The sequence below is a fragment of the Bombina bombina genome, chromosome 7 (assembly GCF_027579735.1).
Source record: "Bombina bombina isolate aBomBom1 chromosome 7, aBomBom1.pri, whole genome shotgun sequence".
Classification (NCBI taxonomy): Eukaryota; Metazoa; Chordata; class Amphibia; order Anura; family Bombinatoridae; genus Bombina; species Bombina bombina.
This window is the reverse complement of record NC_069505.1, coordinates 374,492,610-374,509,739: the sequence shown is the minus strand read 5'-3', so window position 1 is coordinate 374,509,739 and position 17,130 is coordinate 374,492,610. Positions and strand designations below refer to the sequence as shown.

Sequence of the window (17,130 nt, the reverse complement as noted above, 5' to 3'; positions counted from 1 at the left end):
ATAAAACAAATTAATCCAAACTAATTCAAGTTTTTTGGTTACAAATTCATTCGGATTAGTTTTGTTTCATTACTAGGGTGATTCGGAAATTACGATACATTCGAATCTCCAAATCACTTGAATTTCATCAGAATTTTGATTAGAAACTAAACGAATTGCACATGTCTATTTGAAACCTCTCCCTCATGAAAAGCTAACATTACCAGGGGTTTGTTGTACTTTTATTGCAGAGGTCGACAAATCTGAAACCAGACAGTGGTATTTGAATATTGACATATGTAGAATAGCCCACAAAATAGGAGCTAGGGTTATAATTCAAGGAGCCAGTGGTGGCTACCTGGCTGCTAGATTTGTTGAGCTATGTTTTATTGTTTTGTTTATATAGCCTTGTGTATTTTATTCATCTTTGAGTGCCATTGAATAAAATATATTACCTTTATTAAACAGAAAACATGCAACGTTTCGGCCTCATAGGCCTTAATCATGCATGATTAAAGCCTATGAGGCCAAAACATTGCATGTTTTCTGTTTAATAAAGGTAATATCCTTTGTGGCTTTATTATATGGATTGATGTTCTATATGAGAGGGGAATGCAGTAACCCCTGCTACGTGCACCTACCACAAGATTGAAACTAAGAAAGATTGTGTTCAGTGCTGGGCCTATTTATTATTTATGAGTAAGAAATATTACAATACCTTGGATGTTTGATATTCGTATATGGCTGTTACTTACCATCTGGTATCTTGCACTCTAATCCATCACATCCAGTTTGACAACATTTAAGATTTTGGAGACAGTCATTATCTGTATTACATTCTTTGTCACATCTTCCCAGAACTAATATTCCAACTTCGGGACAAATTCCAGGCTTCTCTAAAATAAAAACAAATATAGAATTGGTAAATGAAGTGCCTCACAATTCTCTTGTTGGTTCCACTTCTCTTAATAATCTTGAAAGAGGAATTGAAAGTCAAGTGTCAGTGTTTGCAGGTGATACAAAATTATGCAAGGTAACAAAAAAGTCTGAAGAGAATGTTACTTCACTACAGAGGGATTTGGATACATTATTTATTTAAAAAATATTTTATCAGGAAGGATGCATTGAGATTTCTCTCATTTTCAAGTATGTCCTGGGATACATTGGGGGACTGGGCAGGCAAGTGGCAGATGAGATTCAATTTAGATAAGTGCATTTTGGCAGCAAAAAATAACGTGTGAAATGTTACAGGAAAATATACGTGGCTGCAATAATTCACTTTGTAGGCAGCCAGATTGGCTTGGAATGTTACTTAAAAAGCAAACAATATTACAAACATGCTTGAATTCTTACTGCAAATATTTTGCCACCTACTTGCTGGCAAGCACCATTTTGGGCAATGGAGGAAATAGCCAGACTGCAGTACAGAAACAAAGTACTTGTATATGCATAACAAAAATTTTCATTTTTGGTCCATTTACAGAATTCATTTTTTTTGTCCCTATGCTTGGTTTTTCTTCAAGCAGTACTTAAAAAACATGCTACATTTCTCATGAATATTGGCAGCAAATTTTGGCTGTAATTCCTTTTGTATATGCAGAAAAACACAATGTGGATTGAAGCAAGCCTGCATGAAAATGTGTTGTGCTACCTGTCCCTGAAGAAATAAACGCCTAGATTTAGAGTTCTGCGTTAGCCGTCAAAACCAGCGTTAGGGGGCCCTAACGCTGGTTTTGTCCTACCGCTGGTATTTAGAGTCGTGTAGGTAAGGGTCTAACGCTCATTTTCCAGCCGCGACTTTTCCATACCGCAGATCCCCCTACGCCATTTGCGTATCCTATCTTTTCAATGGGATCTTTCTAATGCCGGTATATAGAGTCTTGGCTGAAGTGAGCGTTAGAACTCTAACGACAAAACTCCAGCAGCAGAAAAAAGCCAGTAGTTAAGAGCTTTCTGGGTTAACGCCGGTTCATAAAGCTCTTAACTACTGTGCTCTAAAGTATACTAACACCCATAAACTACCTATGCACCCCTAAACTGAGGTGCCCCCACATCGCCGCCACTCTATTAAATTTTTTTAACCCCTAATCTTCCGACCGCAAACCGCCGCCACCTACGTTATCCCTATGTACCCCTAATCTGCTGCCCCTAACACTGCCGACCCCTATATTATATTTATTAACCCCTAATCTGCCCCCCATAACGTCGCCGCCAGCTACCTACAATAATTAACCCCTAATCTGCCGACCGGACCTCACCGCTACTATAATAAATGTATTAACCCCTAATCCGCCTCACTCCCGCCTCAATAACCCTATAATAAATAGTATTAACCCCTAATCTGCCCTCCCTAACATCACCGACACCTAACTTCAAGTATTAACCCCTAATCTGCCGACCGGACCTCGCCGCTACTCTATAAATTTATTAACCCCTAAAGCTAAGTCTAACCCTAACACTAACACCCCCCTAAATTAAATATAATTTTTATCTAACTAAATAAATTAACTCTTATTAAATAAATTATTAATAACTATTTAATAGCTACCTAGTTAAAATAATTACAAAATTACTGAGCCAATCGGATTGAACTTGAATCTGATTGGCTGATTCTATCAGCCAATCAGAATTTTCCTACCTTAATTCCGATTGGCTGATAGAATCCTAAGCCAATAGAATGCGAGCTCAATCTGATTGGCTGATTGGATCAGCCAATCGGATTGAACTTGAATCTGATTGGCTGATTCCATCAGCCAATCAGAATTTTCCTACCTTAATTCCGATTGGCTGATAGAATCCTATCAGCCCATCGGAATTCGAAGGACGCCATCTTGGATGACGTCCCTTAAAGGAACCGTCATTCGTCGAGAAGTCGTCGGTGAAGAAGGATGTTCCGCGTCGGCGGGATGAAGATGGATCCGGAAGAAAGAAGATTGAAGATGCCGCTTGATAGAAGACTTCATCCGGATCATGGACCTCTTCAGCTCCCGCTTGGATCAAGACTTCAGCCGGATCATGGACATCTTCAACCCTTCGCTTGGGCCAAGACTTCAGCCGGATCATGGACATCTTCAGCCCCCGCTTGGGCCAAGACTTCAGCCGGATCATGGACATCTTCAGCCCCCGCTTGGGCTTGAATGAAGACTTCGGAGCCTGGACCGATCGGTGATACCCGGCGTGGTGAAGATAAGGTAGGATGATCTTCAGGGGCTTAGTGTTAGGTTTATTTAAGGGGGGTTTGGGTTAGATTAGGGGTATGTGGGTGGTGGGTTGTAATGTTGGGGGGGGTATTGTATGTTTTTTTTACAGGCAAAAGAGCTGTTTTCTTTGGGGCATGCCCTGCAAAAGGCCCTTTTAAGGGCTGGTAAGGTAAAAGAGCTTTTCTATTTTAATTTTAGAATAGGGTAGTGCATTTTTTTATTTTGGGGGGCTTTGTTATTTTATTAGGGGGCTTAGAGTAGGTGTAATTAGCTTAAAATTGTTGTAATATTTTTCTAATGTTTGTAAATTATTTTTTTATTTTTTGTAACTTAGTTCTTTTTTTATTTTTTGTACTTTAGTTAGTTTATTTAATTGTATTTATTTGTAGGTATTTTATGTAATTAATTTATTGATAGTGTAGTGTTAGGTTTAATTGTAACTTAGGTTAGGATTTATTTTACAGGTAATTTTGTAATTATTTTAACTAGGTAGCTATTAAATAGTTATTAACTATTTAATAGCTATTGTACCTGGTTAAAATAATTACAAAGTTGCCTGTAAAATAAATATTAATCCTAAAATAGCTACAATATAATTATTAGTTATATTGTAGCTATATAAGGGTTTATTTTACAGGTAAGTATTTAGCTTTAAATAGGATTAATTTATTTAATAAGAGTTAATTTATTTAGTTAGATAAAAATTATATTTAACTTAGGGGGGTGTTAGGGTTAGGTTTAGACTTAGCTTTAGGGGTTAATACATTTATTAGAGTAGCGGCGAGGTTCGGTCGGCAGATTAGGGGTTAATACTTGAAGTTAGGTGTCGGTGATGTTAGGGAGGGCAGATTAGGGGTTAATACTATTTATTATAGGGTTATTGAGGCGGGAGTGAGGCGGATTAGGGGTTAATACATTTATTATAGTAGCGGTGAGGTCCGGTCAGCAGATTAGGGGTTAATTATTGTAGGTAGCTGGCGGCGACGTTGTGGGGGGCAGATTAGGGGTTAATATAGGGGTCGGCGTGTTAGGGGCAGCAGATTAGGGATACATAGGTATAATGTAGGTTGCGGCGGTGTACGGAGCGGCAGATTAGGGGTTAAAAAAAATATGCAGGTGTCAGCGATAGCGGGGGCGGCAGATTAGGGGTTAATAAGTGTAAGGTTAGGGGTGTTTAGACTCGGGGTACATGTTAGAGTGTTAGGTGCAGACTTAGGAAGTGTTTCCCCATAGGAAACAATGGGGCTGCGTTAGGAGCTGAATGCTGCTTTTTTGCAGGTGTTAGGTTTTTTTTCAGCTCAAACTGCCCCATTGTTTCCTATGGGGGAATCGTGCACGAGTACGTTTTTGAAGCTGGCCGCGTCCGTAAGCACCGATGGTATTAAGAGTTGCAGTGGCGGTAAATTATGCTCTACGCTCCTTTTTTGGAGCCTAACGCAGCCCTTCTGAGAACTCTAAATACCAGCGGTATTTAAAAGGTGCGGGGGAAAAAAAACCAGCGTTAGCTACGCGGGTCGTTACCGACAAAACTCTAAATCTAGACGAAAGTTTAGCTTTCTAACACATTTCTTGGTCATAAACCATTATGCACACATCATGTTACTATAAAATTAGGCATTGATTGGTGTGTGTGTATATATGCATATGTATGTATGTATGTATATATATATATATATATATATATATATGCTTTGGCAAGAGAGAGAGAAAGAGCTGCATTTTGTCAATATCCTACATATGTATACCTGTGTGTGTATATATATATATATTTATATATATATATATATATATATATATATATAAATACAGTATCCCACAATAGTGAGTACACCCCTCACATTTTTGTAAATATTTTATTATATCTTTTTATGTGACTACACTGAAGAAATGACACTTTGCTACAATGTAAAGTAGTGCGTGTACAGCCTGTATAACAGTGTAAATTTGCTGTTCCCTCAAAATAACTCAATACACAGCCATTAATGTCTAAACCGGTGGCAACAAAAGGGAGTTCACCCCTAAGTGGAAATGGCCAAATTGGGCTCAAAGTGTTAATATTTTGTGTGGCCACCATTATTTTCCAGCACTGCATTAACTCTCTTGGGCATGGAGTTCACCAGAACTTCATAGGTTGCCACTGGAGTCCTCTTCCACTCCTCCATGACGACATTACAGAGCTGGTGGGTGTTAGAGACCTTGCACTCCCCCACCTTCCATTTGAGGATGCCCCACAGATGCTCAATAGGGTTTAGGTCTGGAGACATGCTTGGCCAGTCCATCACCTTTAACCTCAGCTTCTTTAGCAAGGCAGTTGTCATCTTGGAGGTATGTTTGGGGTCGTTATCATGTTGGAATACTGCCCTGCGGCCCAGTCTCCGAAGAGAGGGGATCATGCTCTGCTTCAGTATGTCACAGTACATGTTGGCATTCATGGTTCCCTCAATGAACTGTAGCTCCCAAGTGCCGGCAGCACTCATGCAGGCCCAGACCATGACACTCCCACCACCATGCTTGACTGTAGGCAAGACACACTTGACTTTGTACTCCTCACCTGGTTACCGCCACACACGCTTAACACCATCTGAACCAAATAAGTTTATCTTGGTCTCATCAGACCACAGAATATGGTTCCAGTATCCACGTCCTTAGTCTGCTTGTCTTCAGCAAACTGTTTGCAGGCTTACTTGTGCATCATCTTTAGAAGAGGCTCCCTTCTGGGACGACAGCCATGCAGACCAATTTAATGCAGTGTGCGACGTATGGTCTGAGACCTGACAGGCTGAAGCCCCACCCCTTCAACCTCTGCAGCAATGCTGGCAGCACTCATACATCTATTTCCCAAAGACAACCTCTGGATATGATGCTGAGCATGTGCACTCAACTTCATTGGTCGACCATGGCGAGGCCTGTTCTGAGTGCAACCTGTCCTGTGAAATCCCTGTATGGTCTTGCCCACCGTGCTAAAGCTCAGTTTCAGGGTCTTGCCAATCTTCTTATAGCATAGGCCATCTTTATGTAGAGCAACAATTCTTTTTTTCAGATCCTCAGAGAGTTCTTTGCCATGAGGTGCCATGTTGAACCTTCAGTGACCAGTATGAGAGAGTGTGAGAGTGATAACACCAAATTTAACACACCTGCCCCCCATTCACACCTGAGACATTGTAACACTAACGAGTCGCATGACACCAGGGAGGGAAAATGGCTAATTGGGCCCAATTTGGACATTTCCACTTAGGGGTGTACTCACTTTTGTTGCCAACGGTTTAGACATTAATGGCTGTGTGTTGAATTATTTTGAGGGGACAGCAAATTTACACTGTTATACAGGCTGTACACTCACTACTTTACATTGTAGCAAAGTGTCATTTCTTCAGTGTTGTCACATGAAAAGATATAATAAAATATTTTTAAAAATGTGAGGGTTGTACTCACTTTTGTGGGATACTGTATGTGTGTACAGGGAGGCTGCACAGCATCTCAGTTAATACATTGGAATGCAAGAATACAGGAACGCACACAATCTTACTTTGTGCCCTCACAGCGGCTTGTGGTATTTGCACACTACCTGTACTGCCAGCCAATCATATTCAGAGGGCAGGACCATGATACCTAAGTTCTTTGATTGTGTGTGTGTCCGTCACTATATGTTTGTGTCATTGTGTGTTTGTATCACTATATTTACATGTGTCACAGTTTGTGTGTGTCGTAATATCTGTTACAATGTAAGACTCTTCTGTTCAAGGATGCAAACCATGGGGTAGATTTATCAAAGCCATTCTCCTTTAATTCCATCCAAAATAGCGCATACGAACTGATCTTCATATTCATCAAAGCACTCTGCACCTATAATTGCACAAATCTGAAAGAAATTTCTTCGCACTCCGCTTGCATTAGCCTAGGCTCCCAAGTGCAACAATATACGTTAGTAATAGGCGTAATTTAACAGCCTGACCTACAAATACGCCCAGTTTCTTATTTCTCTTTGCTTTGCGCCGATAGGGAACTGAAATTTCGGCTTCAATTACATGATGTATATTTCGCCATACAGACTGAGGCGAACACCATTATAATACATGCTTTTACATCTTGTGATGCAGTACTTTCTTCTTTTAACTAATTTTTCAAAGACTCAGCGCCAAGAAGAGACTGTTATTGCCAGAAATTTGCGCTTCCACAGGCACATTTGGGTATCAACAGTTTTATATATATTTTTTTTTTTGCTATATTTTTATTTGCGATCTTAAATTATCAACATATGGCAAAAACAGCAGAGAAACATTATATAATATAAATATAAGCTAAATAGTTACCTAAAAACGCTTTTTTAATAATCAAGACATGGTAGTGTAAATATTTATCGTGATGTACTGTGATAAATAGGGAGTGAATAGGAGCGAAATTTATCAATTTTACGCCCCAGCTTGTCTGCGCAAAGTTGTGTCTATTTTTTTTATAAATTCAGGCGCACATGTGCGCTTCTCTGGATGCGAGCTGGAGCGCAGTTACAGACGAAGCACATACAGAGTTCGCCTAGCCTTTGATAAATCTACCCCAATATACGCTAACCTCTTTTTTTAACCCCTTGAACCCCCTTAGCATGTAAGCATACAAGCTAAGCTGTTTTGTAGATCTATAGGGTTAATGTAGCAGAGGTGTATCCTGTAACCTGTTGTGTAATCATGTTCTATCTTGAAATTACCACTGCTGACAAATTACATAAAGTTGAAATGATTAATTTAAATGATTTACTGTGTTATATGTTGCAAAAAAAACGTAAATGTTTCAAAATCATGTTTTTTTTTCAGTTGGGTGCAGGGGGATTCTTGCACCTGGGCACTGAGGTTTCTAGTTAGGTTGACAGCGGGCTTTATCAAAAGCCGCCTGTCATGAATACCTCATGATTTAGATGCTAAGGGGTTAATTTTCTTTAGCTGGTGTGCTAAAAACATTTGTTTTTTTTCCAGAAGATATGTGTTATTGTGTTTTCCCTTTGGTAGGCCAGAACTGCTCATAAATAGTTTCTAAGTTCCACTTGATCAAATGTTATTGCGTATGCATTGATGCATCAAGAAAAGTTAAAATGTCAGCACATGAGACAAAAAGCAGTGCACTCTCCCCAGAGCTAGATAAGGTCATCAAGAGGACACTAGTTCAATTTAAGACATGCTTTTAACCATGTTATGACACTAAATGATGAAAATATGTTAACCATATCATATTTGGTACCAAATTAATTATCATGATGTTACTGGGAAATTGCTTATATAGGTGTATGCGCTGAATATTCATATCAGAAGTTACAAGGTGTTCTATAATTTCAGGCACCTGTCATAAAAAGAGGGGGGTGGATATTTCTGGCAAAAGAGAGGGGTTTGCTAGGCCCTCTGGAAAGAGGGTGGGTCAAGCAATTTGATATCAAAGAAACAGGTATAACATTTTGTGTTTAGCAATTCAAGTTGTACGTGGGAGGCTGTATACCAACAGAGTGAACGACCATCTTCCTTGCCCACCCCCCAGGGACAGAGATAAGCTAGTAATGTATAAAGTCTGTTATTTCTCCTTTTTATTTTTAAAACAGTTTGCTTGTGTATAATTCTATTTGTTAACATCCTTTAATTAATAATGCACTGTGCATAATTTGTCTCATAATAAATATTCAATTATTATATTTTTGCCTTTGTCTAATATTTGAACCACGTTACTGAAAGAGACTGGTAGTATTAAGACTGTGTTTTTAGATTATTTTTGCTAAATTGTATTATACAATTTAATTTTCTGTGTTTTCCTTATATAAATCTTAAGTGGTGGCAGCTTAGAGATAGGTTAGTGTGGGTGGCATTAAAGGGGAATTTGGGCATTTTTTCTAAGTCTAGGACAGACTAGAGAGTGTTGTTAACCCTTGCACCCTTGAACTAAGTCACAGGCTTGCCTGGAGTGACTAGACTGTGACAGATTTGTTAAAGTAGAAAGGGTCTGCTAACCCTTTCTGTGCCGAACAAGTGACTGGTGCAGGGTTGGTTAACCCTGGTTGTCACACCGCCATATTTGAGTATAATAACAGCTCTGAGATAATGATTTACGTTTAAAAACTTGTGTAATACTGCCATTTATTAATACTGTGTCTTTGATAAAGCCTGGAGGGGCGAAACACGTCAGCGGGAGTTGAGAAGCTTATGGGGTCTCTTTTTAATACTGGCTAATAGTGTAACAGGCATTAATATTTGACATATATTAGAAGCTTGATTAGCTGTTTGAAGCTGCCATATTTAAGTATAATAGCTCTGAGATAGCGATTCCAGTTTAAAAATGTGTAATACTGCCACTTATTGGAAACACTACAAAGTGTTGTATACAATCTATCACATTTGCAACCGTATAAAGTAGTCTGTGCTGTGCTGCAAAATCTGTTTATGCTGAACACTCGCAGCAAATTTCAATTCGTCTATTTAAATTATTAACTAACTTTCAAGGGCTCTAAGAAACATATTTATTTCCTTTTGTCATTTATATACATTAAGCAATACTTTGTGGAAACAAGGTGTCCTGTAAGTTTCACAATACACAGATGGATTTATATTACATCCATTCCTCACGTGTTGAAGCACTACATTATTCTACATTATTACATAATTCCTATTTTTGTACCTGTATTTATATTGGAATATTGGAATATACACATATACCTCTCCCTATAATATATTTATACATTGGGGGATATTTATCAAGCTGTCAACTGTGCTGCATTCGCCAGCACCAATACGCTCGCCTAACATCGCGGCCGCAGATCTGAATAAGATCTCCATATTTATAAAAAAAGCCGGCAAAAAGAAACGCACCATGTATGGGGCAATGAGCATCAAACTGTTGTTAACTAGCAGTCATCGATTTTAGCGTCTATTCGGCTTTTAACCAACTTTATTTATACCCTGTCACTAAACGCCGCCACTATACTAAAATGTTTAACCCCTATCCTGCCACTCCCCGACCCCGCCGCAACCTATATCAAGTTATTAACCCATAACCCGCCGCTCCAGGACCCCGTCACAACCTAAATAAACTTATTAACCCTAAACCTCTGGCCTCCCACATCACTTCCCTTTAACTAAACCTATTAACTCCTAAACCGCCAGCCCCCCACATCACCATAAACTAAATTAAGCTATTAACCCCTAAACCTAACAACCTGCTAACTTTAAATTAAAATTACAACATCCCTATCTTCAAATAAATTTAAACTTACCTGTAGAATTAAAATAAACTATTTTTAAACTATTAATTAACCTACCCTAACTATTATACTACACTTAAATTAAACTACCAATTAAATTAACTAAATTACATATTAAAAAACCTAACCCTACTAAAATTATTTAAATCTACTATTAAACCTTATTACAAATTACTAAATTACCAAAAAAAATAAACGCTAAGTTACAAAAAATAAAAAACACAAACAGCCAGATTACACGTTTTGCGTTATGAGTGGCTCAATAATAACTTGCAAGTTATTGTCACCGCTCACCTTTAATAGCGCTGTTATTACAGGTTTGAAAAAAAAAAAACGTTTTTTGGGGGGGGCGATATGGCTGCGTTGAGTTCCATACCGCACACAAATACCAGCGCTGCTTTGAGCTGCTTTGACGTGCTTGTGCACGATTTCCCCATAGACATCAATGGGGAGAGTCAGCAAAACAAAAGCGTAACACCTGCAATGACGGAGCGTAAAGCTCCGTAACGCAGCCCCATTGATGTCTATGGGGAAAGAAAATGTATGTTTAAACCTAACACCCTAACATAAACCCGGAGTCTAAATACCCCTAATCTGCCGCCCCCGACATCGCCGAAACCTACATTACACTTATTAACCCCTAATCTGCCGCCCCCAATGTCGCCGCCACCTACATACATTTATTAACCCCTAATCTACCGCACCCCAATGTCTCCACCGCCACTATACTAAAGTTATTAACCTCTAAACCTAACCCTAAGTCTAACCCTAACGTAACCCTAACACTTTAACCTAATTAAAATAATTCCAAATAAAAATTACAATTAATACCTAGATTATTCCTATTTAAAACTAAATAAATACTTACCTGTAAAATAAAACCTAAGCTAGCTACAATTTAACTAATAAATATATTGTATGTAGCTAATGTTTTATTTTTATTTCACAGGTAAGTTAGTATTTATTTTAACTAGGTTGATTAGTTAGTAAATAGTTATTAACTATTTACTAACTACCTAGTAAAAATAAATACAAATTTACCTGTGAAATAAAACCTAACCTGTCTTACAGTTAAACCTAACATTACACTAAAATTAAATAAATTACATTAATGAAATGCAATTAACTAAATTACAAAAAAAACACTGTTACACAAAATAAAAATAGAAATGTTCAAATATTTAAACTAATTACACCAAATATAATAACCCTATCAAAATAAAAAAGCACCCCCAAAATAATAAAACCCCTAGCCTACACTAAACTGCCAATAGCCCTTAATAGGACCTTTTGCGGGACATTGCCCCAAAGAAATCAGCTCTTTTACCCGTTAAAAAAAAATACAACCAACCTCCCCACAGTAAAACCCACCACCCACTTTAGCCATAGAACCCCTTGCATGCTACATCCGACAAAAATGCGATGGCCTAGACGTCCTAGAACACAAGCAACATTTATCGCTGTATGCAGATGATCTGCTACTATTTATAGGCAACCCTGCTACTAATTTGAACCCCCTCTTGGAAGTAATTGAAACCTTTGGTACCTTTACAGGTTACAAGGTTAACGTTAATAAATCGGAGGTGACTTGGTTACAAAACAAACAACACACCATTCTGACGAACACCACACTTAAAATAACAGACGGATCCTTTAAGTATCTGGGCATTCATGTACATGTGAACCCCAATAAACTATATCACCTAAATCTGACAAATACTATACGCAACATAAAACTTCTGCTCTCGGGATGGCAAAACTTACCCCTGTCTCTTATGGGACGAATTCATCTCTTTAAAATGGTTGCGTTACCCAAACTTTTATACCCCCTGCAGATGCTACCTCTCCTCCTTACTCAACAGGACACTAAGTCACTACAGTCTGCTCTGGGCCAGTTTATATGGAGAGGTAAGAAGCATAGGATAGGGAAAGATTACCTGGCTATGCCCCTGACTGGAGGAGGGCTTCGTCTTCCAAATATTTCATGGTACAATTGGTCCACCCTCACTAAACTCATATTAGACTGGCTGGTTGGTAACAACCGTTTTACTATCCCCATCCTAGAAGATAATTTTATTAAACCAATGAGCCTAGCCTTCTTACCTCACGCAAACCTCACTTCATTACCATCACAAATACAGCAACATATATTATATAGGGACCCGCTTAGGGCCTGGGCCAAGTTGTGCAGGCTATGGGGGATAGATAAATCAGTTAGTAAGTATCTGCCAATTCAGGGCAACCTAAATTTCCTACCTGGTTATACTACAAAGGCATTTCAAATATGGCACGCCCAAAAGCTCTCCATGATTAAACAGCTCCTTAACCCCCTGACATTGGAACTTATCCCCTTTCATGATCTAAGAGATCGGTTTAACCTCCCAAATTCCCATGGCTTTGCATACTTTCAGTGCAGGCATTATATCACTAAATTAAGGGCGGAGGGGCGTCTTCCCAAAGAACCCACCAACATTGACAATCTCTGTGCGCTGGCAAAACAGGGATCATACAATATTACACACATCTACAACTCCATCCTTAGACATTTTGAGGTCTCTACGGTGCGCAGGCTTACATTGAAATGGGAGAACTTCGTCGACTTGTCAGTCGACGAAGAGCTTATCTGCGCAAGTCTAAAAAAGATACAGACAGTCACTATCTCTGCCAAATTAAGGGAATCACATCTAAAATTTATACAACAAGCCTACATAACCCCACATCTCCGTTCTAGATGGATCCCTGGAGCTAGCGATACCTGCCCCAAGTGCAGTTCTATCTCACCAGACTGGCTGCATCTGCTGTATGACTGCCCCAAGCTGAAGAGCTTCTGGCTTAAAATCTCGTACTGGCTCACTAAAGTTACAAAGACTCGGATAGCACTCTCAGCCCAGCTTATAGTTTTTCTAATCTCAAATGACAACCCACCTCTTTTTGATAACTTAGTATCTATAGTCATAGTTTTGGCAAAACAAATTATTTTGGCTAGTTGGGCCGGGAAAAAATCCCCCTCTCTCCCGAGGCTTCTTAGAAGTATACACACACAGATGTTAATTGAACAGGCAGATGTGAAGGGGGATCCAGAAAAGCGTATCAAACATTTTATTTCCAAGTGGGAAGCTTATCTTCTACACCTACCTGGGGCAGTCAGGGAAAAAGTCATATACCCATTCAGAAATAGCCTCTTTATCTTAAACGAGAACCTTAAAGGTAACTGGTCCTTCCCAACTCCCCAAGAATAGTCGACAATCGCACCCTAGGCATACATCTGTCCCTTTTAAAGCCTTCCTTCATGGCGTCAGTCTTCGTCGCCATTCCCTTCACTCTTCTTTCTCCTTGGTTCGTGTCCGGGGTGGTCGAGCTAGGCCGGAGGGCTCCAGGTAAGTTTTTATGTAGTATGTAGTACGTATTATGTACTAAGTGTTATTTTCGTTTTGTTTGTACTTATGTTTGTTTTTGTTTTATGCGTTGTACTGTTATGATATACACTAGAAAATGTGACTCCGTACCTCTACATGGTGAATTTAGATAGTTCATTGATTATGCAACCAGACAATGGATATCTGTACTTGTGAATTGGATTTTACCACAGTCATGTCATTGAGTTGAATTAGTTTGTGCTTTTTGCCATGTATGTATTGGATTCTAACCACAAATAAAGTTATTAAAAAAAAAAAAAAAAAACACCACCCACACAATCAACCCCCCCAAATAAAATCCTATCTAAATAAATCTAAGCTCCCCATTGCCCTGAAAAGGGCATTTGGATGGTCATTGTCCTTAAAAGGGCATTTAGCTCGTTTACATTGCCCAAAACCCTAAGCTAAAAATAAAACCCACCCAATAAACCCTTAAAAAAACCTAACACTAACCCCCGAAGATCCACTTACAGTTTTGGAAGATCAGACATCCATCCTCATCCAGCCGGGAGAAGTCTTCATCCAAGCAGCAAGAAGTCCTCAACGAAGCTGGGAGAAGTCTTCATCCAAGCGGCAAGAAGTCGTCATCCAGACGGCACCTTCTATCTTCATCCTTCCGACGCGGAGCAGGCCCATCTTCAAGACATCCGGCGCGGAGCATCCTCTTCATACGGTCCCAGCTGTACACTGAAAGTTCCCTTTAAGGGACTTTATCCAAGATGGCATCCCTTGAATTCTGATTGGCTGATTGAATTCTATCAGCCAATCGGAATTAAAGGGAAAAAAATCCTATTGGCTGATGCTATCAGCCAATAGGATTGAGCTTTAATCCTATTGGCTGATCCAATCAGCAAATAGGATTGAGTTCGCATTCTATTGGCTGATTGGAATAGCAGCGGTAGTGAAAAAGCAGCGTTATGAGCCATAATGCAAAACTCATAACGCAAAACTCATAATCTAGCTGTAAATTACCACACAAAAAAACATTGCCCCCAAAAAATCAGCTCTTTTACCTTTTAAAAAAAAATACAAACATCTCCCAACAGTAAAACCCACCACCCAACCAACCAACCCCCACAAATAAAAAAACTATCTAAAATAACCTAAGCTCCCTATTCCCCTGAAAAGGGCATTTGTATTGGCATTGCCCTTAAAAGGGCATTTAGCTCTTTTACTGCCCAGACCCTAATCTAAAAATAAAACTCAACCAAAAAACCCTTAAATAAACCTAACACTAACCCCCGACGATCCACTTACAGTTATTAAAGTCCCGCTTGAAGGATCCGGCGCTGATTGGAACAGCCAATAGGATGAGAGCTGCTCAAATCCTATTGGCTGATTGGAACAGCCAATAGTATTTTAGCAGCTCTAATCCTATTGGCTGATTGAACTCTTTCAGCCAGTAGGAATGCAAGTGACACTATCTTGGATGATGTCACTTGCATTGAAGTTCCAGTTTACGGCGGCGACTGTATGAAGAGGATGCTCTGCGCCGAATGTCTTCAGGAAGGACCCGCTCTTCGCCTGATGGATGAAGATAGAAGATGCTGTCTGGATGAAGACTTCTTGCCGCCTGGATGAGGACTTCGCCAGCTGGATGAAGATGGAAGAGGCCGCTCGGATGAAGATTTCTTGCCGTCTGGATCGATCCTTCAAGCGGTACTATAATAACTGTAAGTGGATCGTCGGGGGTAAGTGTTAGGTTTATCTAAGGGTTTTTTGGGTGGGTTTTATTTTTAGATTAGGGTCTGGGCAGTAAAAGAGCTAAATGCCCTTTTAAGGGCTATGCACACACAAATGCCCTTTTCAGGGCAATGGGGAGCTTAGGTTATTTTAGATAGGTTTTTTATTTGGGGGGGTTGGTTGGTTGGGTGGTGGGTTTTACTGTTGGGGGGTGTTTCTATTTTTTTTAATTGAAATACTTTTTATTGATTTTCTGATAACCATTATACATAACACAGGTATCAAGAGTGGAAGAGTCATTGCATATACATACATCAGAGTAACCATACCATGACTTCCTCTCTCTTACATCAGGTAATACTATCGCAACTTACCGGAACTATCCGGTCTCACTCCACCTTCTTTTTTACAACAACACATAATAAACTAAACATTATAAACCAAAAAAAACTTCCCCCCCCTTCCCCCCCCCTCCCTCACCAGGTGTTTCCCAGCACTTCAAACCTCTCACATATTATCTATTTCTTCACAGAAGAAGGAAATTGCCTACCAAACCTTGCAACCTAAGTCAGACATGTCCATAGGGTACAGACAAGATCTGTTCTGCAGTAGGGAATTCCCTCTATTCCTAGCTTATCAGCACAGGTATTGTGATCCCTCTTTCTCATCTCTGTCTTGAGTGACTTGTGGTCATGTATAGCCCTTCAGGATCCAGTAAAACCATATTTTTTGAAATTGCTCAGTGTTCCCCTGCGCCCAAGCTGCTAATTCTGACAATCTGTATGTATCTTTTATTTTTTTCATAACCTCCGTCCACCCCGGAGCTCCCACCTTCCAATGTCTAGCTATGCATATGCGTACACAAGTACAAAGATGCCTAATGAAAGTGTTAATCACTGAATTTAACGACCCCACCTTGTCGTGCAGGAGTGCCTGGGTGATTGTCAATTGAATCCTTTCATCCAATGTATCACTGAGCAGTTTCGAAAGTCTCTCCCATAGTGGTTTTACCCTTGAGCATTCCCACCACATGTGTTTATACGTCCCTCTCTCCCCACACCCTCTATAGCAGAAAGCACTATTCAAGGAGGGAATATGGGCTGTCCTAACTGGCGTAAGATACCACCTGAAGGCTACCTTCAGGCAATTTTCCTTCATATCTGCACTAACCATACCTTTTCCTGATTCTGCTAGAATCTTATCCCAACTCTCTAGTTCTCTCACCTCTCCTACATCTCTCTCCCATCTTTCTATGAGAGGGGACTTAAGGTTTGTTTTCCTCCCTTGGAGTACTAGGTATAGCTGAGATATCACCTGTTTTCCCCTAGATTGAGTCTGACAGAGCTTTTCCAGGGAGGTCATAGGCTGGCTTGATCTATTAGACATTAATTTAGTGATAGCTGATGAAATCTGTAAGTAGAGAAACCAATTCAGTGTGTCTGGTTGGATCTTGTCTCTAATCTGATTAAAGGTAAGGATTGCTGTCCCCTCTAAGCAGTCCGCCACCCTGTATAGGTCCTTATTTTCCCATTTTCCCACTGCTCTTCTAAGATCCCCCGGTAACAAAAACTTCAAGGGGATTAATAGTGAAAGAGGGTTTACTAATTGTAGTTGTCTGACAGTC

The 17,130-nt window shown here is 39.6% G+C and overlaps 1 protein-coding gene across 1 annotated transcript in view; it reads right to left on the bottom strand.

Annotated features, from left to right (window-relative positions):
- Positions 1-17,130, bottom strand: part of LOC128666472 (WAP four-disulfide core domain protein 2) — a 186,236-nt gene that overhangs the window by 152,069 nt on the left and 17,037 nt on the right. The window contains exon 2 of the mRNA XM_053721090.1: positions 735-875. Within this exon, the coding sequence (XP_053577065.1) occupies positions 735-875 (141 nt within the window). The remainder of the gene's footprint in view (positions 1-734; positions 876-17,130) is intronic.